This window comes from Vidua macroura, chromosome 18, assembly GCF_024509145.1.
Source record: "Vidua macroura isolate BioBank_ID:100142 chromosome 18, ASM2450914v1, whole genome shotgun sequence".
In the NCBI taxonomy this organism is placed as follows: Eukaryota; Metazoa; Chordata; class Aves; order Passeriformes; family Viduidae; genus Vidua; species Vidua macroura.
In genome coordinates, this window is record NC_071588.1 from 3,939,626 (window position 1) to 3,966,138 (window position 26,513).

A 26,513-nucleotide genomic window follows, 5' to 3' on the forward strand; every position below is an offset into this window, starting at 1 on the left:
CGCCACCGGCACCGCCACCTCCGCGGGCGGGGGCGTCAGAGACCGGCACCGACCCGACCCGACCCGACCCGACCTGACCTGACCTGACCTGACCCGACTCGGGCCGGGCCACCGACACAGATCCGGGCCGGGGCACCGGAGATCGGCACCGGTGATCGGCACCCGACACCGGCACCCTCAGCAGGCTGTGGGACCCCGGGACTGGCACCCCCGAGCGATCCCCGCAGGGCCGCGCTTTCGCCGGTCCCGCCCCGGTCCCTCGCAGCGCTCTCCCCGGCGGGCCAAGGCGGCAGCGGCCGGGCCCGGTGCCCGGGGCTGTGAGGGGAGCGGGCACCGCACGGAGCCATGGCCATCGCGGCCGTGCCCGCGGCCGAGTCCCGGCTCTGCGGCAACTGGTAAGGCCGGGCCGGGGTCGGTGAGGGCCGGGGTCGGTGAGGGCCGGGCCGGGGCCGGGGTCGGTGAGGGTCGGACTCGGTGTGGGCCGGGCCCCGCCGGCACATCGGGGTGCAGCTCCTTGGAACGCGGTGAAATACCGGGGACCACCGTAGGGCCTTTGCCGTAAGCGTTGGGGCGTCGCATTTCCCTTCTGGCTTAGTAGGGAACTTGAATAGAAACCAAAACGTTCGGATGGAAATCCAGGCTCGCTTTTCCGTGAGATCCGCACAAAATACGCGATTCCAAGTTTTTTCTTCAGCAGTTCCGTGGCTCAGGAGCAGAAATACGAAAATGGGATCAGTAGGCAGTGTTGTTGTGGAAGTTTTTCTCTTTGATTACACCTCTGTGCAGAGCCCAGTGTTGTGTGTCGAATTCAAGCAGCTGAAGAAATTAACTTTTTCTGTACTTGTTTCTCCCCAAGAGACATGAGAATCCAGACAGTTTCTTGCAACATCAGCCTGGTTTGTTTGGTCTGTGCAGTTCAGTCGCTGCTGTTGGACTTTGTTGCTTTGCCAGGCTTTTGGCTGCCTGGGATCTGCAGGGGAGAGAACAGCTGTGGGTTTAGCAAACAAAAGGTTATAAAATTAATTTAGGTGTTTTCAGGGTGGATTTCTTGGAAAGGGCATGATCCGTGTAGAAATGCCTCCTGTTTGAGGCAGGAGTAAGGACTGAGCTCCAGGTGCCTCAGTTCTGTTTGGTTTCAAGACAGAAAACGAGCATCTTAAAAATGAGGAGAATTGGGGAATTTTGGAGTAAAGTGAGGCGAGTTGGGGAATTTTGGGGCACAGAGCAGTGTTGTTACTGCTGGGGCTCTGAGCAGCCTAGTCTGTGGAGGGTGTCCCTGTGAGCTTTAAGGTCCCTTCCCACCCAAACCATTCCATGGTTCCATTATCCTGGAACAGGATCTGTCAGGCATAAAAAAGGCACTGTTTGACTGCTTTCCAAAGCACTGTTTGACCTCTCAGAGCCAAGTTATTTTCAGGAAGAAACCTTTATCTTCTCAGACTAATTCATTAACTTGATCCCTGGCGATAACTTGTGCTGCAACATTTCCCTTTCACATAAGAAAATAAATCCACCTGGATTTTATCTGAATGCAGTGTGACTTTTGCATGTTAAACACATTAATATCCACCTGTGCTGGAGCCCTGAGGCCTGGCTGGGCCTTTCTCTACTCACTTTTAACCGTGAATTCATCGAAATCTTGCTTAGCGTTATCTTTTTGTTGTGAGCAACTGCTTGGATTTGTTGTCAGTGTGTTTCTGCTCAGTAACCTCAGCGACTTTCTCACAGCAAAAAGGATATTCCTGCAGTCAATTTCATCATCCATGAAATCCACTGTAGAAGAAATATTGAAATATGCCCCTACTGCAGCGACTCCATCCCAAAGTCTGAGATGAAGAACCACATTGAGTCTGAACATGTGCAGGTGAGAGACATCTCTGCTCTGAAGCTGCTCATTCCTGTGGAAATTCTCCTAATGAGGTCTCTTTGCTGTAGGTCACCTGCAAATGTAGGATGAAGATGGAAAGCAGCCTCCTGAAGGACCACGAGGTTGGTGGATTTTATATTCTTGAACCCTTGGGGGATGCTCTGGTGTTTCACTGATTCCAGAGTGCTTTCTGTCAGCCAGCACCTGGATTCCAGCCTGGGGCTTGTGCATCCTTTTGTTGAGTGATGCTTCTTAAACTCACACCCTCTGGGAGAAGGGATTGGAAACTGCCCTAAAGTCCTGGAGCCACTCAGGGCTTCATATCAAAGGGGTATCTGTGATAATTGGTGATTTTTTTTTTATCCTTGTCAGTTGAAAAATAACTATTTAAAGTATGATTGGCTTGACTTTTTTTCATTCCTTTACTGTTTCATGTTTCTGCTGGAGCCATTATGTGACTTAATAACTCAATCTGTCCAAACAGACTTTAAAAATAGCCTGTAAAATAAACTAAAATAGGCCAGAGTGGGATTTTCTGAGTTCTGAATCCATTTGGCTGCTGTCACAGACAATCTTGTTAAAAATGTCATCCCTTCCTGTGGGCTCCTTTAGAGACAACTCTGGAACTGCCACCTCAGCCTGCTGATTGCTGAGGGAAAAAGGATTTTCTTTGGAAATCTGTCCAGTTCTAAACCCTGGGAGTAGCTAATCCTGCCCGTGGTTCTTTTGGATTTCAAAGCAAATGATGATGTTTTATTAGTCTGGGTTGTTCATTAGTGCAGCATCTGCAAATATCACATATCTTATCTATTTTAACCCCTTTTGAAGGGGGTTCAGTGTGGGGTAAAGCAGTTCTTGTTGAGCAGCAAATGAGGTGTAAGTCTGTTCCCTAAAAACCAACGTGGATTTTAGCTGTGCTCATGGAATGCAGCTGGGTCGTATCTAAAACCCAAGTCCAGAAATCATGTCCTGAGTGTCTGAAGAGCTTCAGCTGCCGAATTTGTCCCTCCAACACATCACAGTTGCATTCCCACGTCGTAGCTTGCTCCAGGTTAGGACACAACAGAGAGCTCCAAAGCTGAGAAGACTCCGTGGGAAGAGTAACCCCGTGTGTTTTCCCAGGCGTCCTCGTGCCCGCTGCGCCCCGTGCTGTGCCAGTTCTGTGACATCCAGCTGGCCTTCAACAAGCTCCAGGAGCACGAGCTCTACTGCGGGGCCAGGACCGAGCCCTGCGGGCGCTGCGGCCGCAACGTCCTGCTCAGGGAGCTCAGGGAGCACCCGCGGCTCTGTGGCAGGGAGGAGAAGGCAGCCGAGGGCAGCGGGACCGCGCCCGCCTCCGGCAGCGAGGATGGAGCCGGCAGGGGCCGCCGGGGAGCAGGTACCAGGGATGGGCTTGGGGAGAGCCAGAGCGGGGAAAAGGGGATTGAGAGTGGCTGTGGGACACGGCTGCAGGCACAGAACCCCTTGAGGGACACGGCTGCAGGCACAGAACCCCTTAAGGGACACAGCTGCAGGGACAGAACCCCTTAAGGGACACAGCTGCAGTGACAGAACCCCTTAAGGGACACAGCTACAGGGACAGAACCCCTTGAGGGACACAGCTACAGGGACAGAACCCCTTAAGGGACACGGCTGCAGGGACAGAACCTCTTAAGGGACACAGCTGCAGGGACAGAACCCCTTGAGGGACACGGCTGCAGGGACAGAACCCCTTGAGGGACACAACTGCAGGGACTCCTAAAGACAGAATCTTAAGGGACAGAACCCTTAAAGACAGATAGAATCTCAAGAGACAGAACCACTAAAGAGATAATGTTAAGGGACAGAACCACTAAAGAGAGAATCTTAAGGGACAGAACCACTACAGAGAGAATCTTAAGGGACCAAAACCCTTAAAGACAGATAGAATCTTAAGGAACCAGAACCCTTAAGGACAGACAGAATCTTAAGGGACAGAACCACTACAGAGAGAATTTTAAGGGACAGAACCCCTAAGGACAGACAGAATCTTAAGGGACAGAACCCCTTAAGTGGACAAAGGAAGGAAGAACTGGCTGCTCATTTGGTAGCTGGTCCAGGTGTGAGGTTTTGCGATTCCTTTCTGTGAAAACACAGGATAGTGAATGCTCCAGAGGCACCAGGTGGGAATGTTTACCCATGGAATGAGGTGTAAGCCAGGAGTGCTGAGGTGCCTGGGATAAAAGCCCAGTTGCTTCATTTTATTTTTTGTCTCAAAGTACCTGGCTTAAAAATGAAACTGGAGTTGTTTGCTCCCTGTAATTTGGGCTAAAATTTGGATTTTTCTCCATCCTCCTGGATCTGTTAGAGGTGCCGTTGGCTTTGAGATTCTGAACTCCAGGAGAAACCCTGGGGCTGAATTTGATGTCCAGAGGGAGCTGCTGGTGGCAGGTTTGATGTTCTCCCAAATGTACAATATTTGTCTTTTGAAGGAGATGAGCTGGAGGGACCTGAAATCCTTCACTCCCAACTTCCTGAAGACTGGAATGCTGACCTGGACTATGTGTTGGCTCTCAGCATGCAAAGTGAGAATAATCCTCACCATAATACTGCAGCTGACATTCCCAGGGATTTCTGGGAATATGACTACACCAAAGAGCCTGGACAATCTGCCCATCTTGATGAAACAGACCTGTCCAACATCTCCTGTGACTCTCCAGGGTCCTTTAGCACATCAGACCACAGCAAAACAGGTATAAACACAGTTGTGGTGGGGTTTATCCTTAAATTTGAGGGGAGGGGGAAAGGAAAATTTGGATTTGGAATGTTAAAAGATTACCTAGGTATTTTAAAAGATCAATATCAGTCACTTTGAGATTCCTAAAGCAAAGCAGCAAGTGAAGAAGTAAAAGCTTATTAAATTGGTGGGTCTCTGACCTGGGTGTATGGTGGGAGCCCTGGTGGGGAACGAGGTTTTTGTGGAAGTGAAAATGGTGGGAAGGAGGATCTGGGGGAATCCTGGAGTGCAGCTTGTTCTGAGAGGAGAAGTGGCACCACAGGGTTTAGTGACACAGCAGGAGGTGATTTTAGCAGAACCCAGAGGACGTAATCCTTCCTTCTCTTGCAGACAAGGAGACGATCATGTTGCCCTGCGAGTTCTGTGAGGAGCTGTGTCCTGCTGAAGATCTGATCCTTCACCAGGTTTGAGACTTCCTTGTGTCTTGGGGTTTGCAGTGAAGACTTTTCTGTGGCTGTCACTGAGCAGGGTGTGGTGACATCTGGCATTTGGGTCTTTGCCAAGGAAAGTGGTTTTCAGTGCCCACCTGGCTCATCAGGAAAGGTGATTTTTCTGTGTTGTTTGTGTAACAGACAGGGTGTAACCCAGCAAGTGCCTTTGCCTCGTTCAGTAAGAGAAGTTCTTCTCCAAATCCATGGGAATGCAGTGGTCTGCGAGCTGGGGGGTCCAACAGCCACAGGACTGTCCCTTCATCCCAGCCCCAAGCTGTCCAGGCAGAAGGAGACATCATGATTCCATGTGAATTCTGTGGCATCCAGCTGGAAGAGGAGATTCTCTTTCATCACCAGGTACTGAGCAGGACAGGCTCTGTTGGGTCACAACCATTGTTCAAGGATGGGCCCAGTCCCAGGAGGCTCTTGTGGCACATTCCAGGAATTCAGGGAGCTGCCCCTGGCTCACACAAAGCTCTGGGATCCATGTGAAGAGTTGTGCTGCACTGAGGCTCCTCCTGAAAAGTACTGGATTAGTTTGAAAGCTCTTGTAATGAAACTGAACAAAAGGGCCTGGAGTTGCACAATCGGAATGTTTGAATCACACAGAAGATGAAGTGAGTCCTGGATGAGTCAGCTGAGGGGAGAGAGGAGCACGAGGGTAAAACTGGGTGGGAGGGGAAGTACAGAACAGACTCCAGCCCTGGGAGTGGCGTGCCCAGGGAAGAGTCCTCTGGAATCTGCTGCTGCTCCAGACAAGATGGGAGAATGCTGAGCTCACCCATTCTCTGTGTCATGGTTCATTCACATTCCTAGTCCCAACAACTGCTGAAGCTGGGGTTGGGTTGGTTGTTCTGGGCCTCTCCCCTCCTGGGGGACAGCAAAATCTGTTCTGGAAATGAGATCTGATAAAACTTCAGAGCTTATCACAGAACCCCAGAATGGTTTGGGTTGGAAGAGATGTTGAAACCCATCCCATTCCACCCCCTGCCATGGGCAGGGACACTTCCAGTAACCCAGGGTTCTTCAAGCCCAGTCCAACCTGTCAGGGGGATGGAACCAGATGAGCTTTAAGATCTCTAAACCATTTTGTGATTCCACAATTCCCTACTCACCTTAACGTCTCCAAGTGCCGCTGCTCCGCAGTGTTTTCCCAGGAATTTTCACCTGGCTGAGCTTCACTTGACCAGCACTGTGTGTTCTGCTGCAGCACCACTGTGACCTGCGCCCTGCCAGCCCCACAGGTGACACTGCAGCTCGGGAGCTGCCGGCTCAGCCCCGCGGGGACAGACGGGAATCGCCAGAGCCGGCTCGGCGACGGATCCGGCACCAAGGTGTGGGCAGAGCTCCCCTGTGCTTGCACTGAGGAGATGCTGTTCCCCTGTTCTCCCTCAAAAATCTTCATCCTGTGCTCTTGGTCTGGGTTCAGAGAGGGAGGGAGAATGGAATCACTGCAACTGTGTCCTTGGGATGAGCACTGGGGCTGTTCCTGATGCTGAAGTTCCTGTTCAGCTCCACCTCCTGTCCCTGCAGGAGATGTTTCTCCTTGGCACGCAGAAGGCTCTGGGAAGCTGGGGCTGTGCCCTGCTGCAGGGACCAGGCTGAGGACGGAGGTGGCCAAGGCTGGGAACGCGGCGTTGTCCCCTCCAGGGAGAGCCGGTGACACGCGGGGCAAGCCCGGGAAGGGGAGTGGCAGTGAGGGGACATGGAAGGACAGAGGTGACACTGCAGCTGGGACAGCACCCCGGGCAAGACCTGCTCAGCACTTCCAGGCAGAAACCTTCACTTCCAGCTCCTCCAGAGCTTCTCCAGCCCAGCCAAGGTAATGCCTTTGCCTTCTGGTCCATTCCCCTTCTTATGGTGCAAATCTGGATCCCCTTGGCTTTGCCTGTGGCTGAAAGGGTTTTCAAAGGCTTTCAGATTGACTCAGTTGAATTTGGCTGGTGCTTATCTGAGTTTCAAACAAGAAATTTAGGTTTTTGCCTCAAAATAGAACAGACCCACTGGTCACTGGGATAAAATGTAGGTTAAGGCCTCATTACCTGTCCATGGGAGTGCTCTGCTCTCACCTGGGCCCTGAACAGGAGCTGGTTCTGCTGCTGAAACATCTGGGCCAAGGTCAGAGGCGACGCAAGGGCCTCTCCCTCGACCTTCCCTGTGTCCCTGCTGTGCTGTCCTGTGTTTATGCAGCACGGGTGGCTTTGCCTCCTCTGAAGGTGTCCCTGTCCCTGTCCCGCAGCTCCAGCGCCGCAGGAGGAAGGAGCCTGGGGCTGTCGGACGGGCGCAGCGGCCTCCGGCGCCGGAGCTCCAAGGTGAGGCTGCAGGGGCAGCTCCTGATGGTTTTGCCAGGACAAGGAGCTGCTTTTTACAGCCCTCCCTTATTAAGTCATATTTGAAAACAGCGTTTTTCTTTTCCCCTTCCCATAAGGCAAAAGCCCAGAGCCCAGCAGCCGGACAGCCGGAGGAATGAGCCAGTGCCTGTGGAAAACATGGAGCACCCAGCCCTGCCCCCAGGCTCTGCCAAACTCGTTGGTCCAAGTGCAAGCAAATTCTGACACTGAGCTTCAATTTTTAGGCAGTGATGATTTTCTAAATCTCTATTTTTAATCTGTGAGAGCAAACTTCAGGTTTTTATGTCTCTGATCGCCTCAAGCACCACCCCCAAGGCATCCAGTCTCACCTTGGGCCCCACCTGAGTTCTGTGTCCATGTGGGCTCCTTGTGTCACCCTGGGATGGGATTTGCACCACCCTGAGCTCTGGGTGTGTCCTGCCCTGGAATGCTCAGGGACAGCTGGTGACACCAACAGGGAGCAGTCAGCGCTCCAGACCTGTCCCACACAGAGCAGGGTCGGGGCTCCAAGGCTTCTCAACGCTGCATTTTCAAGTTAAAGCTTTTTAAGTTCCTTGGAATAAAATTTCTCTGATGCTGTCCCAAACTGTTGTGCAGTGCCATCTGTCCCCTGGGGTGACAAGGGACCACAGCCCCTGGCTGAGGATCCAGTCCTGCTGTTATTCCCTGTTGGAATCCCTGGGACTTTGGGAAGTGGAGCAGATCCTGGATAACACCAGTGAGCATCAGCCTAATTAAGGAGGTGCAGCAGATGGCACTGGCAGGGCTAATTAGCCACCCCTGGGGCAGGGTTGTTACCAAGGCCTTGTCTCAGGTGCCAACTCCAGCCCCCTGGAACAGCCAGAGCCCAACAAAGGCTGGAGGGAACTTCCTCCTAAAATAAAGCCATTTTACAGATGCTCCCACCAAATGTGTTTATTTAGACAAGAAAAGAATAAAAGTAATTAAAAACAGGGGGACACCAAACCTCTGTTCTTCCCATTCCTGGGGAGAAGGGCTGTGGGAAGATCAGGGAATGGGAGCTGGTCCCTGAGGTTTGGGACGGATAACAGGGTGCTGTGGGTCAGGAATCATTAAGTATGACAAATAATTCATGACTGAGGTGGCAGAGCCTGTGCTGTGCCTCAGGCACAAGGAATATCCCAGGGGAACAACCTCAGCAGTGGCCGTGCTTCCCTTTGGAACAAAATCCTGACCTTTTGTTCCAAGTACACGCAAAGAACCCAGAGAAGTGGGATTCCAACAGAGAAGCTGCAGCTCCCTTCCTCCCCCTTCTCCTCCTCTGCCTCAGGCAGCTCCAGCAGCAGATCCCGTTCCCTCAGCCCCAAAGAAGGACACGAACACCTCCAGGGATGTTAAGAATCTCCTTTATGCAGGTGTACACTCGATGGCCAAGAGCACTTACAGGTTAATGCCGTGTATGGAACCGAGATGGACACACACCAAGCTAGAACTAATACCCAGCTCCAGAGTTTTTCCATTGTTTAGTATAATTTTACATTCTGAATGAATATATATTAAAAAAAATAATAATAATCATCACAAACCAATCTTTGCTTCGACAAACAAGCCTAGTACAGACAATGTCAAGTTCATTTAAAGCACGAGGAATTAAGGATGATTAGAAAAGCTTTAATTAAAAGGCCATTTGAGCCACAGCTGAGGTGCTGCAGCACTTCCTTCCCAGGAGCACGGAATTAATTAAAAAAAAAAAAAAAAAAAAGCCAAAAAACTCCCACAATTCCTCTTGTGGGGCTCATCCTGTTCTCCAGAACAAACGGAAGTCGATGGAAGTTGGTTATTGGTGCGACTTTTGTCCTGTAGAAGAAGCTTCATTTACACCCCCAGGTGCAAACGGCAGCGACGAGAAGTTCGTTATTTGTAATCATAAATAATTAACTGTAATAAATACGGATCAAGTAACGTTCCAGCACACGCCCGGGGCCGGGTGCAGGTGTGCTCCACTCGGATGTGCTTCCCAAAGGAGCACACACACAGCAGCAGCAGATTCTTACTCACAGCTGGAACTGGAGCCTTGGGAACCGCTGGCACACGGAGCCCTCCGGGATGGCCCCTCGGCATTTCGGGATTGGACCCCAGGAGAAGCCCAGAGAGAGCCCAGCCCGGGGCCACAGCTCTGCCACGGAATCCAGCCGGCGCTCCCCACCTTTCCTGCCTGGGAACAAACCGGCTCCAAGCCGCCCCTTCGGCTTTGTTGTCCCTTGGTCTTTGTAAACTCCAGGTGTTCCCGCTTGCTCCGAGTGGTTTCTGAGCTACATAAACGCTTCTACCAGGAAATGGACGAGATTCAAGAGTAAATATTCTTCCTACATGGATCTGTTCCCTGGACAGGGCAATATGCATTGGGAGGGTAACAGCTTCCTAACCACGGGGTTGGGAGACTCCGGATGCCGACGACTACCTACGACTGCTGCACACACATTCCCATTCCCACTCGCTCACGGAAGAACAAGGACACCCATCCCCAACTCGCACCGCCTCTCCCGCATCCCACGCACTCAGCGTTCCCACTATTCACAATAATGTACAATAAATACATCTGGGATTCCCGGGAGCTGTTCCAGACCCACGGGACACCGAGCTGAAGGTTCAGTCACCTCAGCCAGAGCTCCGTGCCGGCACTCGGCTCACGGACAGCACCAACAGATTCCGGGATGGTCTCTTCCTCAGAACTCAGGATCCGAGGGATCAGCAGAGCTGGAGTGTCCCAAAAATCCTGGTGAGGGATGAGACACCTGTGGAGGGGCTGCTCTGAACCATCCAGAACATTCCACAGAACACCAGTGAAACGTGGAGTTGTTCCTGCTCTGCAGCTGCCTCCCAGCTTTCCACGCAGAACAGGAGCTTTATCTTCCAACGGGCGACTTTGTCCTCCTGCCGGGTGTCAGAGGTTTTTAGGATAACTTGCTCTTGGATCAAAGATTTTTGAGTACAAAAACGAGTTCCAGGTGTTTGAGCACCCCCTGGTTGTTCTGAGAGCTCACTGGGAAATGGGATAAAGTCCCAGATTTTTGGGATGGACTGTGGTATCTTACACCCTTTGGAGAGAAGCTGTTTTGTTCTGCTCATATTTTAATTCCAATAAATTATTTTGTAGCTAAGCAAAGCAGACATTCAAGAACATCTAGGGTGGGATCCCAATGGAACCACGACCCTTTCACTGTTCTACTGGAAATTTTCCCAAAAGTGTTGAGCTGAACCCCCCAGTTCCCTGTGGCAGCCCCTGTGTGCTTGGTCAGAATTTAGAAAAATTTCAAGGAAAGTGGTGGAAAGGTGGAAAAGCAGTTTGGCAGCAAAGTTCCTGCTTCAAACCTCAAGCAAGTGCCACAAATCCTGCCTGTGCTCTGCTCCTGCCCATGCAGCGATTCCCTCCCCACACCCAAACTTGGCATTTTTGTACTCAAAAACCTCTCAGGGGAGAGCGATCCGTGAGCCTTCCCCTCCGAGGGCTCCCGGCCTTGGAATGCCCTCCCTGCCAGTGGTGTTTGCACAGGGCAGACCATTGTGGATTACAAAATTAGAAATGTACAGGTGGAAAGGTTTTTTCCCCAAATTAAATTATACACAAACCAGTCTTTACTAAACTATCCTACAAATATTCCACAAACAAGGCAGCAAAAGAACCAGTCCACCACAAAGTCTACGAATACAAAATGGAAGTCTTCCGGGAATTACTGTAATGGGAACGAAGGTTCAGGAAATAAATTAACCCCCAGCTCATCCCACGGGAGGTGCTGGATGGGAACTGAAGGGGTTCCACTGGGCAGAGTCACGGAGTCACCTCCAGGCATTCCCTGCTCCTGCTCAGCCGCTGAGCGGATCCTCCCGGTAGTGGATGGCGTAACGGAGCTTTTCCAGCATGATGTCCAGCGAGGAATACTGCGGGAGCTTGATCATGAACATGCACGTCTCCACTCGGATGTACCGGGAATCCGGGGAACCTGCGCGAGAGCCACGGGCAGGGGTTAAAACCCAACGCAACACTTCCCTTCCTCAGGGTATCCCAAATCCTATCCCTGCCTGTTGTGGGTCTTTTGGATCGTAAATGTTTCTGTGCTTCTCCCATCAGGCCTCATGCCAGTATTTTTCCAATAGTTTAATGATTTTAAAAGCTTTTCAGACAAATAGCAAAGTCTCTCTGCATCACTACAGGGCAAAGTTTTAACTGTGGAATCCCAGAACAGTTTGGGCTGGAAGGGATCTTAAAGCTCATCCAGTTCCACTCTCCCACCATAGGCAGGGAACCTTCCAGTGGATGCAGTTCAAGTTTTATGTGAAATTTTAGCTTTACATCATTTAAACCCCAATTCTCTCCTGATTTACCCTCATAACCACCTGCCCCTCTTTGTCACTGTTCATTAAATACCAGTTAAAGGGGGGCTGAAGGCTGGGACAGAGCTGGGGCAGAAGCAGCTCCTTTCCCTTGGGAAGCGGCCGTGCCGTACCTGCGGCGCCGTCGGGGGGGGCGATTTTCATGGGATAGGGGGGGACGTGGGCGGTGTCGGGGCCGCCGTCCTTGCAGGGGCAGGTGAAGGGGATCCTCTCCTGGTTACAGGCAAACTTGATGAACTTGCAGAGCTCCTCCTGCGTGAACATCTCCAGGGCGCTCCAGAAGAACTCGATGTGCTGGTCGGTCTCCATCAGTCCCACCTGGTACATGGTGTGTGCCTGAGGGGACAGGGACACGCGTCCACTGCTGTGTCCCCTCTCCCTTCAGCAATCTTCCCCACTACACTTTTAAATAAAGGAAGTTCAAACTCTTACTCCTCTTTGCACAAGCCCCACCCTATTATTTCCTGAATCCAGTGAAATCTTAATAAACTTCCCTGGGGGCAAAGGGGTATCCAAGCAGTTCCCCAAGGATGTGTTGGCTGCACCAGAAGCAGAAGATTCTCCCTTCCCACCTTCCCTTGGGAGGATCCCCCTCTGTGTCCCACAGCAGTGCAGCCAAAGCACCTTGAGGAATTCCAGGTTGATGTAGGGAAGGCCACAGGTCCTCAGCTCCATCTCCAGGGGGGTGAGTGTGGTCAGGAGCTGCAGGGGGATGATGGAGCCCAGCCCTGCCCTCACTGCTGTCATGCACTCCGGGGTCTGCAGCTCCCGCATCCGCAGGCTCCGGATGGCGGCCGCGTACACGTCCTTGTTCTCCCACCTGCAGAGGCAGAGACCTGGGATGAGGGAGGAACACCTGGGAGAGCCCTTGAGCTCCACTCTGTGTTACACATGGAAGGGTTTTATGGAGAGATCCCGGTCTGGAACAATCCAGTCAGCAATACACACGTTGCATTCCGACGCTTCCCAGTTAATTCCGCTGTCCTCTGCTTCCTCCTCTCCTCCCACCTGCCCATCCCTCACAACTGGGAGCTCCCACAGCTGGGACCAGCCCTGCTCCTCTGTCTCTTACAGAGCCAAACAGCACCACTGATCACAAGTTCTGCCAACTTCTCACAAAGCAAAGCTTTCCCAGATCATTCCAACTCGTTACAAAAGCACCTCTGGAGAGGCTGTGCTTGGAGAACAATTCCAGAATGTTCTGTGCCACATCCTGCCTGGAAGGCTGCTCCTTACCCCACAGGGATGTGCCTGCCCCTGGGACACAGCTCCACCTCCTCCCCAGTGAGGCTCAGGTAGGTGAATTTGCAGCAGGGTTTGTTGGGGCAGTCGGGGCTCTCCATGGCCAGGTGCTGGGAGGCGATTTCGGCACACAGAGCTTCCAGCTCCGTCTCGTCACTGATCTGTCACAAGACAAGGACAAGGACCTGGTCACCTGCATGGCAGTGCCTCGTCACAGGTGTCCAACAGCAAAATCCTGCTTTGGGGGTTTTGGTCTGGTTTAGCAATTCCAGTAAATATTTCAGAAGCCGGAATTCCATTGTGCCCGGCAGCAAGGGAGCATAGGAAACTTCTCCAAGGCAATAGGATGGAAAATCCTGCATGCAGGAGGAATCAACACATCTCCCAACCCTGCTTCCACAAAAACCACCTGACAGCCACCAGTGAGAGCAGGCACGTTTGTGCCATGAGGGAACCCTGAGGAAAAGGAGGGAAGAGGGAAAAGGGACCTACATTTTCAAATTTTTTGACATAGTTGTAGGTGAGGATGTCAGCTTCCTGCAGATCCACGTCAGGATCCAGGGGCTCTCCCACCAGGGTCTTCCAGAAGGAGGGCAGGAGGTCCAGGGGCAGAGGAACATCGGCTCGGATGGCGATGCCCAGGAGCTGCCCAAAGAAATGGAACAGCTGCTCCTCGGCGTAGGTGATGGGGCTGGGGGTCAGGATGTACTTCCCCTGTGGAGAAAACAGGGCACACAGGGCAGCACTGACCAGCTGCCCACAGCCTGAGGGGCTGTGTGTTAGCAGGCCTGTGCAAGCATATCCTTCCTGCTCCAGTCAGGAAATGTTTAGTTGGATACCAAAGGATCTGCTCCAGCACAGCAGAGTCCCTGTTTTGCACACTGGTATCACCTTATCACTTCCTGATCCAATCATCGACCCCAGAAAGTTGGTTCCCATTTTGCCAAGCTGTTGATCAACACTCAGGATTTTCTGGACTTGTTGCATCAGTTTGATATCCAAGCCTTTCAGATGTGGGATGTTTCTGAGCCTGGACTTGCAGAGCCAGGTGTGTTACACAGTTGGTCTTAAGCTGAGGGAACCGAGCTGTTTCCTACCCTAAGAATATTCCCAGGAAAGAATTACTGAGAATTCTTTGGACCATCAGCTTTATCTTGTTTCTAGAGAACATCTACTGCACCAAATAAGACACTAAATAGCATGGATGGAGCATCTTATTCTCCTGGCAACGTGACAGACCTTTCTGGTGACATTCCTGGAGTAAGGCCACAGAATAAAAATTCATGGGAGTTCACCAGTTTGGGACAGACAGCTGAACCTCACTCACTCTGAACGCTGCCCAGGAGTTTTAACTCTGCTCCATTTTGTTGCCTTGGCTCCATCTCCAAGTACCTGCTGCACACATGGTGCAACATGGGATTCACCAACTCCCAGCTCTCCCAGGATATGGGATCTGCTTGGTTTTATGGATCTGAGGCTTCTCCCCACACCTCTGACCAAATGTGTCCCACTCCTGTTCTAACTCAGCATTCAAAAAGAGAAAAAAACCCTCATTTTTGGCACTGGGATCTCACACCTTGTTCTTATTGACAGCAGAGCTGGGGCACAGCAGGAGCAGGGAGAGGGAGGAGCTCTGGAGCTCTTTACACACTTGCCAAAGGAAGTGACGGAAAGATCCACCTGGAAAAGAGAGAGGGAAAACAATGAAAATATTCCTTTGTTCCTGCTGAATTCCTAAATGCTGCTTTGCTTTCCAGCACTCCAAGAACAGCAGGAATATTTGTTCTACCAGCTGGCCTGCAAATGGGATTTGGTGCTGGAGATGGATGGGCTGTCCTACAACAATGGAGGTGATGCTCCAGGCTTCAACACAGCTGCTGAGCCACAGCCACAGCATTTATCTCCTCATAAACCCTGTCAGTACCACCACAGCTCTTCAGAAGACAAGAATTCCCCTTGGGAGAAGGTCCCATGGAGCCTTGGCTCAGCTGATGGCTGTACACTCACATCCTCAGACCTCAGAGAGGTGACAGGAGCTGGTGATGTCAGAAGTGTGTTCTGGGCTCTCTGGCTCCACATCCCCCATGGATCTCCACCAAGGAGCAGCACAGCCCATGTGCATTTGGAGAGCAGGGATCCCTTTGCTCTTTGGGATCTGCCTCAATACCCCATGGAACAGAACAGCTCTGCAAAGCTGAACCCCCTCACCCCATGGTTAAACCCAGTCTCCTCCTGGTGCAAACACTGAGGAACCACCACTCCAAAGAGAGCCAACATCCAGGGGGATCCCATTCTTTTCCACCCACAAGAGAATGCTGCTCCTTAAAGTCTACACGAGGCAGGTCCTGGTGAAGAGCTGGGCTGTCCCTGGGGGCTGTAGCTGTCCCCACTCCCTGGTGCCATGGCACCCTGTCCCCACTTCTTGGTGCCATGGAGCCCCTGTTCCCATGCCCTGGTGCCCTGTCCCCGTCTGGTGCCATGGCACCCCCATCCCCACTCCTTGGTGCCATGGCACCCCCATCCCCACTCCCTGGTGCCATGGAGCCCTGTCCCCACTCCCTGTCCCCTCTCCCTGTCCCCACTCACTGGTGCCATGGAGCCCTGTCCCCACTCCCTGTCCCCTGTCCCCACTCCCTGGTGCCATGGAGCCCTGTCCCCACTCCCTGTCCCTGTTCCCTGGTGCCATGGAGCCCTGTCCCCACTCCCTGTCCCTGTTCCCTGGTGCCATGGAGCCCTGTCCCCACTCCCTGTCCCTGTTCCCTGGTGCCATGGAGCCCTGTCCCCACTCCCTGTCCCTGTTCCCTGGTGCCATGGAGCCCTGTCCCCACTCCCTGTCCCTGTTCCCTGGTGCCATGGAGCCCTGTCCCCACTCCCTGTCCCCGTTCCCTGGTGCCATGGAGCCCTGTCCCCACTCCCTGTCCCTGTTCCCTGGTGCCATGGAGCCCTGTCCCCACTCCCTGTCCCTGTTCCCTGGTGCCATGGAGCCCTGTCCCCACTCCCTGTCCCTGTTCCCTGGTGCCATGGAGCCCTGTCCCCACTCCCTGTTCCTGTTCCCTGGTGCCATGGAGCCCTGTCCCCTGTCCCCACTCACTGGTGCCATGGAGCCCTGTCCCCACTCCCTGGTGCCATGGAGCCCTGTCCCCACTCCCTGTCCCCTGTCCCCACTCACTGGTGCCATGGAGCCCTGTCCCCACTCCCTGGTGCCATGGAGCCCTGTCCCCACTCCCTGTCCCTGTTCCCTGGTGCCATGGAGCCCTGTCCCCACTCCCTGTCCCTGTTCCCTGGTGCCATGGAGCCCTGTCCCCTGTCCCCACTCACTGGTGCCGTGCACCTCCTCCCCGGTGAAGCGGATGTTGAAGGCGTAGGTGGGGTCCCCCCCGCTGGCCAGTTTGACGCAGAGCTGGGACGAGGGGACGCAGCCCAGCTGCCGGGCAGCCTGGCAGAAGTAGGAATTCTCAGAGGAACGGATCTCCCCTGCCCAACACAAAGGGGAAAATGAACCTCCAGCCTCAGAAATCGGGAGTGAGCTGGAGGAAAGCAGCTCTGACTTGTTGCAGATGGGGTTGGAAAGGATCAGTGCTTGCTGTACCTCCAACGATCTCCAGGGGATCCAGGGTGATTTCTGGGGCTGCGTGGTCAGCAGTTCTTTGGACAGTGGCATTGAGCACTCTGTTCATGACTGTGACTTTTGTGTCATAAAAGATTAAACCTGAAGAAACAAACACATTTCAGCAGAGTTAATTTATCCCTGAAATTCTCCAGTGGACAATGGTAGGATAAACATTTCCCCTTCATTAGGTAGGCAAGACGTGGCTGATCTAAAATTTGTTTAAAAAATATTTCACAGGATCATGGAATGGTTTACATGATTCCACTCATCCAGTTCCACCAGGGACACCTTCCAAAGTCCAGGTTTCTCCAAGTGCCATCTATTTGTTCCTCATGTTATTTGGAATAAGTGCACTGGGATGAAACACTGGTGAACCCAATTCCAATGTTCTATAAATAGATCCCAGCAACTCCACCACAATCTCTGTAAATAGGAACACTTTGCCAAATAGTTTTCAGCAATCTGAGATGTTTTGACAGTAAAGCTACAGGCAAGAAATGATGATAAAAAATAGGGCTGTGACACTGCCCCAAAAATATATTTAATACCTCATATCTCTGTGAAGAGAAATCTCTGAACATTCCTCACTCCCCCACACTGGTTCAGGAGTGTTTTTTTTCCAGCTGGGCCAATACAAAAACCTCCTTTTACACACTGACACCCCTGGTTAATTCTCTATCTTCTTCAGAAAACAAATCTGGGCAATGTAATGCCCCAAACCTTGGGGTTTTTTGGTGTCTAACGAAGGCTGTAAAAATACTCTGATGCACTTGAGTATTTTCTTGATCTTGCTAATGCTACAACAGCAAAGTCCTGGGACTTTCACCTGACCTGCTTGTTAACTAACAGAGAGCTTTAATTTCTGCATACTCCTAAGAGGATGAAGACCCACGGACACAGAAGATGGAACAACTCCCTCTGCGGTCGTGGTGTCACGAGGATAACGCCCCTCTCCTTTAAAAGCAAACCAAGAGAGAAGTGCCCTGCAGCAGTGCCCCGTGGTCAGTGCCCCTCAGCAGTGCCCTGTGGTCCATGCCCCAGGGCCAGTGGCCAGCTGACCTTTGGCCTCCTGCAGCAAGGCAGCGATGCTGTTGCCGTACATCTCGGTCTGGCGCAGCTCCACCAGCGGCAGGAAGAAGGTCTCCAGGGTGGTGTTGAGGGACTGCAGCAGGGCGAAGCGCAGCCGCAGGCTCTCCACGGGGACGTCTGCGGGGGGAAAAACCCAGTCAGAGTCAGGAACAGATTCCTGTTCCACCTCCTGCAAATCCCTCTCTGCAGGTTTGGTACAGGAGCTACACAAAGCAGCCCCTCTGATCCCTGATGTTCCTTCCTGGATCTCCAGTCTCTGGGTGTAAGTCCAGAATCTCCCATTATCACTGAATTTTCCTCCTGAAGCGCTTAGAACAGGATTTAGGTGTCTAAAATCTGTGGAAATCCAGCCTTCCTTCCCCTGCAAGTTGAACCCACCAGGAATTTCCTGCTCCAGCCTGATCTGGAAACTCTGCTTGGAGAGCAGGGAGCAGCTGCAGTGCATCCCTGACTTTACCCAAGCACACACCAAAGGAGAGAGAAGAGGCAGACTCAGCACTCCCCTCATCCCACTGAGCCTCCAACGGAACACCAGGAGCGTTCCCAACTCTTCCCCTGAAAAAAGCCTCCATGCCAACCATCCACACATACTCAGGAGACAGGAAATCCTGGGATCTGCTGCATCAGCTGGGTCCAGGTACACCTCGTGGGGGTGGAGGCGTGCAGGGGTGATGGCCAGGTGGCGGCACAGGCGGTTGATGTACTGCACCAGGGCCACGTCCATCTCCAGGCTCCACTTGCGCGACGCCTTCTGCGCGTGTCTGGCGTCGATGCAGGCACACCTGGAGGGGGACAGGGCAGAGCTGCTCACTCACAGGGTGCTGGACAACTACACCTGGGGTACAACCACACCTGGAGGAGGATTACACCTGGAGTAGAAGCTGGTGCCCTGCTCTTCACTCCCCTTTCCTTAAGCAGAGCTGTTCCATGACAAGAGTCCCAGTGTGAGGCCAAGAGCTGATTCATCACTTCTCCTCACTGGTATTAAATAATTAGGCACAAAGGCACTGCCTATTAAGCTCTCTTAGTGCACTATCTCCTCTGGAGATGATAAGGGGCAATTAGCCTATGCTCTGACACAGGCAGATAAGGAGAATTCATTTAAGAGACTTTCTTCCTCTACAATATTAAGAAGAAATGTAACAGTTCCCTCTTCTAAAGCATTTCTGACCCAGTAACAACCCTGCCAGTTAAACAATGACCCAGTGCACTGGCTGGGGAAGGAAACCAGAGACAGACAGTTCCCTTCAGGTAATTTATTATACAGTTTGGAAGCTCTAAAGGACACTGTGGCATCTGATTTTGTCGGCCATGCTGTGAGCAAGAAATCAGGACCTGCATTTGGACAGCACGTGACTTTTAAAACGCATTTTGAGGAAGTAACTGACTTCCCTACAGGCCTTGCAGCCATGGATGGAAGTGTTAAAAGCTTCTTGGATTAGGGAGACTTGGGATCAAGTGAGCACAGTGAGTATCAGTCCCTCAAAGAGATTTGCAAGCTGTACCTCTCAAAGTGCAGGTCGTAGCCACAGGACAGGATGGCTCTCCACACGCTCCGGATGTCCTGCTTGGAGCGGTCCACCACGAACCGGTGAAATCCATCCAGGGTCAGGTACTTCTCCTCAGGAACTGCCACCAAACGTGGACCAGCAAAGAGTTCATGACTTGCCATGAAGTTCTCACCTCACACAAGGGCAGGAGGAGGCTGCTGCCAGTTTCCTCCTGCTGTCCCATCCCACCATGGACCCTTTCCCGGGGTGTTCCATCTATCACACGTTGGTCAAGTCCACCTCAATGGCACCTTCTCACTCCCCTAAAGGGCTCAAATCCCTCACTGCACCTCTCCCTCTAACCCTACTTGGCTGGATGCTGAAATTCCCCTTTTCTGAGCTAACCTGGCACTTCTTGCCAGGAAGAGGGGAATCCAAACTTGTGCCTGTTCACTCTTCCACCAGACTAAAGTTCTGAGCACAACCTCTGTCCCCCATGGCTGTGCTGACTCCTCCAGAAGTTCTGAGGTATCTCAATCATCTTTTTTATCCTATTTTCCACTTGTAACTGAAGAATTTCCCAATATAAATTGAGAAGGACAACATAAATCCACCTGGTTCAAATCCATAATATCCCAAACCCTCACTACACCAAAGCCTTGGAACTAACCCTTAGGAAGTTTTCTGCCTGCTTTATTGACATGTCCTACACACTGCTGCTCTCACACTGATGGCCCCAGATTCACAGAAACACAAATAAAAGCAGCATTTTAAATCACTATTTAAAAAAGAAAATTAGTTAGACTTGTTAGAAATAAAGAGAAACCAAGTCTATCGTGAAGTCGTATAAACATGTCAATAAAAATGGTTTTCTACAAGAAAACTATTAAAAATTCTCTGCAGCTCCCACCTTCCTGTTTCTTAGTGGGAGACTTCTCAGGGTCCTTCTCCTCAGGTTTGCTCTTCTCAGGAGATTTGGGCTTTACAGTGGGTTTCTTCTCACTTAAGGCTGTTCGGCTGAGGGACAAAGTGGGTGTTAGGATCAAAAGTTTTCTTTCATCTGTTCACAGAACCCCAAAATTGGTTGGAAGGATCCTAAAGCCCATCCAGTCCCACTCCTGCATGGATTACTGCAAACCCTGTCCAGCCTGATCTGTGTTTTGGAGTAAGTGCACTGGGATAGAACACTGATAGAACAATTCCAATGTTCTATAAATAGATCCAAATAACTCCACTCCAATCTCTGGAAAAAGAAAAGCTTTGCCAAATAATTTCCAGAAATCTGAGACGCTCTGGCATTAACGCCACGGCCACGTTTCCCTCTTCCAATACACAGAAGCACAGAGGGATGGGAGATAAAAACCTGGATTTCTACAGTGAAATCCAATATTCCACAAGTGCCACAAGGCTGAGGACACCCACCTGACACTGTTGAGCATGGACTTCTCCTTGGTGGGGGGTTTGGTGACCGGGCGCTTGGTGCTCACCACCTTCACCGGGTGCTGCTCCTTGCCTGCCTTGTTGTACTTGCTCTTGTCAAATTTGGGCTTGGGAACTCCATATTTCCTTAAAATCTTCCAAGACAAAAAGTGAATCATCACCCAATGCTTTCAAGTGATACCAAAAGAGGCTGAGAACAGCTGGCAAAGCATTACCTGGGTCAGCTGGTCCTCCAGCACCTTCTTGGGAGGGCGGACGTTGGTGAAGAAGACGTGGAGGAGGTTCCCAGGGGTTTGGGAATTGATCTGCTCCTTGCTGAGGTAAATGTCAGCCACCTTGATGGGCTTGGCTGGGGTCAGGCTCAGCATTTGCTCTGAATGGACACAGCTTTTAAAGATCTCTGTGAGAACTTCCCGAGCACCTGGGACCAGTTTTTCACCTAATTAAAAGAAAACCAACAATTTGGTACAAAATACCATGAGAGCTGGTTAGAATATGAAAAATGAAAATAGATTTTGTATTCAAAGAAAATATTCTTTCACATGGCACCTGCTTTGAGATGGAAAAATCACTTTTGCAGGGAAAAAAAAAATCACTTTTTCAGTGAAAAATTTGCTCCTTCTGTACCCCATTAAATACAGAATTGGCCACATCCTGTAATTATTACTTGAGGGAGTAGTGGGGATGAAAAATGCAGCTTATTTATCATGCCAGGATAAAAATGATGTTGTGCAGGCAGAGACCAACACCTATCAACTGAACTAGCAGCCAAAAGTTATTTCAGTGGCTATTTTCTCAAAAGAAGTCCCTAAAAAATTAAATCAGTAGTTTTTTTGTGTTAATGAGGAGTGTTTATTTGTTTATGATTTATTTGATTAGCTGGGTGGACAGCTGAGCAATGTTCAGCTTGCAAATAGCTCCTGGAGGGATAAAACTTACTTTGGAATTTCTCCCTGGCTCATTGTCACCCCTGATTTATACCGAACCAAGGAGAATCTGAGCCCTGTTCATCCCCCAAAATGCTGAACACAGGAGGGATTTGCCAATATCAAACCACCTACCTTTTATTGACTTATCATTGAAATAATCTTCTAGTGCTGGGCTCCCCTGGGTGTCAAACAAACTCTGATTTACAGTGGAAACAGTTAAAATCTCTTCAGTTGACATCTCCATGAGCTCATCCTCCCCATCCAGGCTGGACAAGCCAATGAGGTCACTGCTGTTGAAGAGGCTGGCTCGGATTTTCTCTATTTTAGCTCTTGACCTTATCTGTACAAATAATGAAATTAGTTCATAGCAATTCTGAGAAAACAAATTCACTTCCATTCAGAGGAATTTGGGGTTTAAGCTTTTCTCCCACTCCCCATTCTGATAATCATTCTTGCTTCTCTTCTCTGCTGCATCAATAATTTGATGCCAAAATTCAGGTTCAGCCTAGAAAAGATCCTTTCTGAGAACACTGAGATCCTCATGCTGGGAGTTAAGCAGGCACAGCTCTGATCCAGCTATCCCATTTCTCAGGCTGGAGACAGCCCTTGGGAACAGCAGGGAAGGAGATGAAGGTGTCAGCCAGGTTAGCTGGCATTATTTGTAACTCTGCTGTCCCTGCCTCAATTCCCCACTCTGGAAAACCTCAATTAGCACAGGCCTTGAAGCCTCAGCTACACAGACTGGGAAGGGGAACAGCAACTTCCTCTGATTCCTAGAATAACCACTACCAGACTTGCAATAGTTTCCATGTGAACACTCTGGCAGCTTTCTCTCCACACTTAATGCTTTATTTCAATGATGTCTCCACGTCAATTAACAGCTCAAGAATAGCAACTTGCAGAGTTGAATAAGCTGATTTTCTTCTAAAAGAGGAACTGATACAATCCCAGACTATACAAAAACATCTCTCTCCATTCCCAGGCTATCAGGAATGGCTGTGCTTTTGGAAACTCCTGATAAATCTGCAGCAGGCAATCTGTGGAAGCAGCAGAGAGGAAGGCTCTTGAGCACAGCTGAACACCTGGAGTGACCCAGCACCAATGGCAACCACCCACAATGCTTTTAAAAATTAATCTGGAACCAGACAGCAACAAAATTTATCATCTCTCCTAAAGTAGCTTCATAGAGAAATCCAGATGGTTCAAAATAGGTGGAAATGTACTGATTAAACATTAAATAATTGTCTTGTGGGTCAAACCAAAAGGGCCCCAATCTCTAAATTCATCTCAGTGGTGGCCAGAACAAATCTTAGAGAAAGGCACATGAAAGAGGAAATTAATTGATCTTTCCCCTGACATGTTCTCCCAGCCTCTGCAAAGCAGTTTAAATATTTCCTCAGTTGGAAGTTGCACTGGCTGCTGTGCTCCACAGCTATCAATCCTCCAGGAATTTAATCCCTTAAGAATTAATTTATAGTCTTGGCTTCAGCAGCACTCTGTGAAAACGAGCTCTACAAGCTGGAACACACAAGAACTCTTCCCTACTTCCTTCTGTTCTCCACTTGCTGCTGGATCACTCCACTACCGGGTCCCCTCTGTCCTTTGAGAGACAGGGATTGTTCCCGAGACCATGAATGTGGACAAGGGAATTCTGTGCCCCTCAGGCATCCTATCCAAGCTGAGAACTCCCAGTTTCCCATGCTTTTAGACATACATTTACCATGGAAAAAGCCAGTTCCTAGAGTGAGATCCCATTCTCCCAAAAACCCTGGCTGCAGAGATCCCTCTCCGTTACCTCCACCACAGCGAAGCCCTTGATGGGCCGTGCCAGCAGCGGCTGATTGTCCAGAGATGTCACCGTGTACATGGAGCCCACGTCCGACACCGACGCCGTCTCCACGTTGTCCAGGGGCTCCCCGAGGCTGCCCAGGCTGCCCAGGCTCCCGGTGCTGCAGTGGGAAAGATCCAAACTCTCCTGGCTGGACACCACGTGTGGCTGCTCCAGCAATCCGGGCGGGATGGCCAGCTCCAGCCCTGCCTGGAACTGGTCCACGGAGATGTCGCTGACGGTGCGGGATATTCCCTGGGAGCTGCACAGGGAGGCCTGGCTGGTGGACGCCGAGGCGCTGACGCTCATGGCGGGGGTGACGCTGCTGGAGCTGCTGATGTCCAAACTGTCGGCGCTGCTGGAAACCGTCGGCTTCTCCAGCTCCGTCCTGCACTCGCCTCCTTCTGCTTTGTCCTTGGTTTTTTTGGGATCCTCTTCCTGCAAAGGGATGTAGATCTCATCCTTGAAGACCCCGCCGTGGGCGTTGCAGGCCTTCCTGATGGCGTTCCTGACAGTGCCCTCCTCCAGGTGCGTGGGGATGCCGGAGATGACGAGCAGGCGGCTGTGGGCCGTGGGTCCCACCAGGGCCTGGCAGGCGTCTGCCACGGCATCGTTGGTCACACCCAGCCCCTGGGGGTCCTTCTTTGTCAGGTGCCTGAGGATGATCAGCAGGGTCAGAGCTCTGTGGAACCACAGCATGTCCTCAGGCTTGCTGCCCCCGATGCTGAGGAGCGCCGCGTCCGTATCGGCCGCCCTGGATGAAGCCCTTTTCCCTGAAGTTGAGGTTTTTTCCCGCTTCATTTTGACTTTTTTCCTCTTGGACAGCAAGCTCGGGCTCTGTGGTGTCTGCCCTGGGGAAGATGAGGACGAGGAGGAAGAGTCACTAAGATTTGGGGCACTGGTGGATGAGATCACATTGGCTGTCACGCTCATGTTGATGGGCAAGGTGACTTCTGCCACAGCCAGGCACACTTCCATCAGGGCATGGAAGTACGTGGAGAATCTTCCCTGGTCGGCCACTCCAACCCCAGAGCCACCACAGGCATTCCCAGACACCCAGTTCTGGGTTTCCTCATCGTAGAGCTTGTGCAGCTCTGACTGCAGGGCCATGAGCATGGCCAGGCAGGGGTTGAGCTGCAGGGCGATGGATGAGGACAATCCTGCTGGATTCTTCTTCTGCTCCAGATTGTGGATTTTGCGAAGCAGCTCGGCCAAGAGGTGAAAGATCAATTCCTTCACACACGCTGCCATGTCGGTTGTCCAGAGGAAGTTGCCTGTGTGAGAAAGGCAAGGCATGGCAGTCAGCAGTGTTTCACTCTTAGCAGAAAGTAACATTTAAAAAGCACCAGAAAAGCTCATTTCAATGTCATGGCAGCAATAAGACAGACAGGAAGGTTATTCCAAGAACTGCAGATCAGCAGAACATTTCTGGAGATTGAAGAAAGTTTTATTATAGTGGAAGAGCTCAGAAAATTTCAATTGTAGTTTTTGTTTCCTAAACTCTCCACCTGAACCGGCACATTATCAGTGCTTATTACTCATTACTCCATTCTCACCTAAAAATTCCACTACTTGCAGGAGAACTGAGGCAGGAATTGTATCCAGTTCATCTTCGGATTTTCCATCCCCGTCTTCTAATTTCCAGGTTAAGAGCTGTTCAGTGAATGCCATTGCCAGGGGGAATTCCAAGGGGAGGGAATGCAAAACCAGTACAGCTCCAGGAGGAGGAGACACTCCTAAGCAAAAAGGTCCAAGAAAACACTTATCATGATTCTGAGCATTGAGAAAGTAAAAACAGCAATTTTTGGGATTTTCTAAAGGCTAAACTTCTGTTAAGTGAGAATTTTCTCTGTAGCACCTTGTAATAAACAAATAGGAATGTTTCTCTATATTGATAAATTAATATTATCTATAATTATAAATGTACAGAGAACATTTTATTCACATACAGAATAATTTTGAGCCTGAACATGTCTAAATGTACAAACAGAACTTTCCCCAAAATAATTTATTTCTGTCTAATGGGTAGTGAAAACAACATCAGCAGAAGAACTTCAGGATCTCCAAGGGGAATTTTTAAGAATTCACTGCACTCAAGTCACCTTCACTGCTCTAAATCCCACTGTCCCTCTCTCTGGGCAAGAGTAAAAGAATATTAATGATTCTTCTTGCTGGAGTGACCTAAGCATTGCTATACTGTATTACTCTGTGGATAAGAGGGTCCTACAAACACCTAAAAAAGCAATAAAAAATTATTCTCCATCTGAAACAGCTCCTCAAACACGAACGCTGCAGAAATTAGTATTTTGAATGAAATATTTCAAATACAAACCCTGCTGGGTGAACTCCTGGAATATAAAAATCAGAATCAGATGTTTGCCAATGGCTGTAAAACCAGGCTTTTTTGGTTAAGAATGAGTTCCTTGTACAAAAAATCCTGTCCTATCTGCTGCTAGGACTGGTGACCACACAAGAAGGTGCTGCAGAAGCCATCATGAAACTGCTCTCAGCTCTGAGAGCACAGTGAAGGCTTTTCCCTCGTGCCGTGGCCGTGCTCACCCAGTTTGATGTGCACCCTGTCCGTGGGGGTGATCACAGCTGGGTACTGGTTGGTGGTGGGCGGCGGCGTGAGGCCGGTGTTGGTGGGGGAGGCGTCGCGGGGGTAGCACACGGCCTCGATCAGGTTCAGCTGCCCGTTCCTCTTCACCTTGTGCCCCAGCCCATAGACCAGCACCCGAGCCCAGGGGGCCTTGTACAGGGACGAGCTGGGGAAACAGCAGCACAGCTTGGTTAGGCTCAAACCAGCTGGAAAATATCCCAGCCACCACTCAAGAGTAAGTCTTGGAGAAGAGAAAACTGAAAAAAAAATAAATAACTCCATCCCCAGGCTCAGACCCAGCTTTGCCCCTCTCCATGACTCACTCTTTTCGGAACCCAGACTGACTTTCCTTGCAGGACACAATCACAAAGGCAGCCCCAGGGAAATTCACATCCATGTTGACCTTGGATTCAGAAATTGGGAATTCTTCGGCAGGAAATTGTTCTGGTGCTGCCTGTAACAGGAAAATTCGTGAGAGATCCCAACAGCAGCAAACCTCCTCCCTCTTCTTTATTTATAGAGTGCTCTA

At 50.9% G+C, this 26,513-nt stretch overlaps 2 protein-coding genes across 4 annotated transcripts in view; one reads left to right on the forward strand and one right to left on the reverse strand.

The window, feature by feature from the left end:
- Positions 1-81: 81 nt before the first annotated feature.
- Positions 82-7,990, forward strand: TRAFD1 (TRAF-type zinc finger domain containing 1). Of its 2 annotated transcripts, none has more exons than XM_053993463.1 (11): positions 82-395; positions 1,729-1,864; positions 1,936-1,989; positions 2,990-3,245; positions 4,318-4,578; positions 4,953-5,026; positions 5,195-5,410; positions 6,264-6,387; positions 6,587-6,875; positions 7,293-7,365; positions 7,482-7,990. In XM_053993463.1, the coding sequence occupies exons 1-11, from the start codon at positions 346-348 to the stop codon at positions 7,521-7,523; spliced, it is 1,575 nt and encodes a 524-aa protein (XP_053849438.1). In that variant the 5' UTR covers positions 82-345; the 3' UTR covers positions 7,524-7,990. The 2 variants fall into 2 exon arrangements, with proteins under 2 accessions (XP_053849438.1, XP_053849439.1); XM_053993464.1 differs by having other exon boundaries at positions 6,704-6,875.
- Positions 7,991-8,754: 764 nt separating this feature from the next.
- The window catches only part of HECTD4 (HECT domain E3 ubiquitin protein ligase 4), a 65,892-nt gene continuing 48,133 nt past the window's right edge, over positions 8,755-26,513 (reverse strand). For both annotated transcript variants that reach the window (XM_053993702.1, XM_053993700.1), the window contains exons 58-76: positions 26,308-26,438; positions 25,945-26,150; positions 24,942-25,121; positions 23,353-24,659; positions 21,690-21,897; positions 20,844-21,067; positions 20,611-20,762; positions 20,099-20,205; positions 19,204-19,327; positions 18,290-18,480; positions 17,669-17,815; positions 16,589-16,708; positions 16,318-16,473; positions 14,576-14,679; positions 13,492-13,713; positions 12,994-13,160; positions 12,382-12,577; positions 11,871-12,093; positions 8,755-11,366 (exon numbers count right to left, since the gene is read on the reverse strand). In XM_053993702.1, the coding sequence (XP_053849677.1) occupies positions 11,230-11,366; positions 11,871-12,093; positions 12,382-12,577; positions 12,994-13,160; positions 13,492-13,713; positions 14,576-14,679; positions 16,318-16,473; positions 16,589-16,708; positions 17,669-17,815; positions 18,290-18,480; positions 19,204-19,327; positions 20,099-20,205; positions 20,611-20,762; positions 20,844-21,067; positions 21,690-21,897; positions 23,353-24,659; positions 24,942-25,121; positions 25,945-26,150; positions 26,308-26,438 (4,302 nt within the window). In that variant the 3' untranslated portion in view covers positions 8,755-11,229. The remainder of the gene's footprint in view (positions 11,367-11,870; positions 12,094-12,381; positions 12,578-12,993; positions 13,161-13,491; positions 13,714-14,575; positions 14,680-16,317; positions 16,474-16,588; positions 16,709-17,668; positions 17,816-18,289; positions 18,481-19,203; positions 19,328-20,098; positions 20,206-20,610; positions 20,763-20,843; positions 21,068-21,689; positions 21,898-23,352; positions 24,660-24,941; positions 25,122-25,944; positions 26,151-26,307; positions 26,439-26,513) is intronic.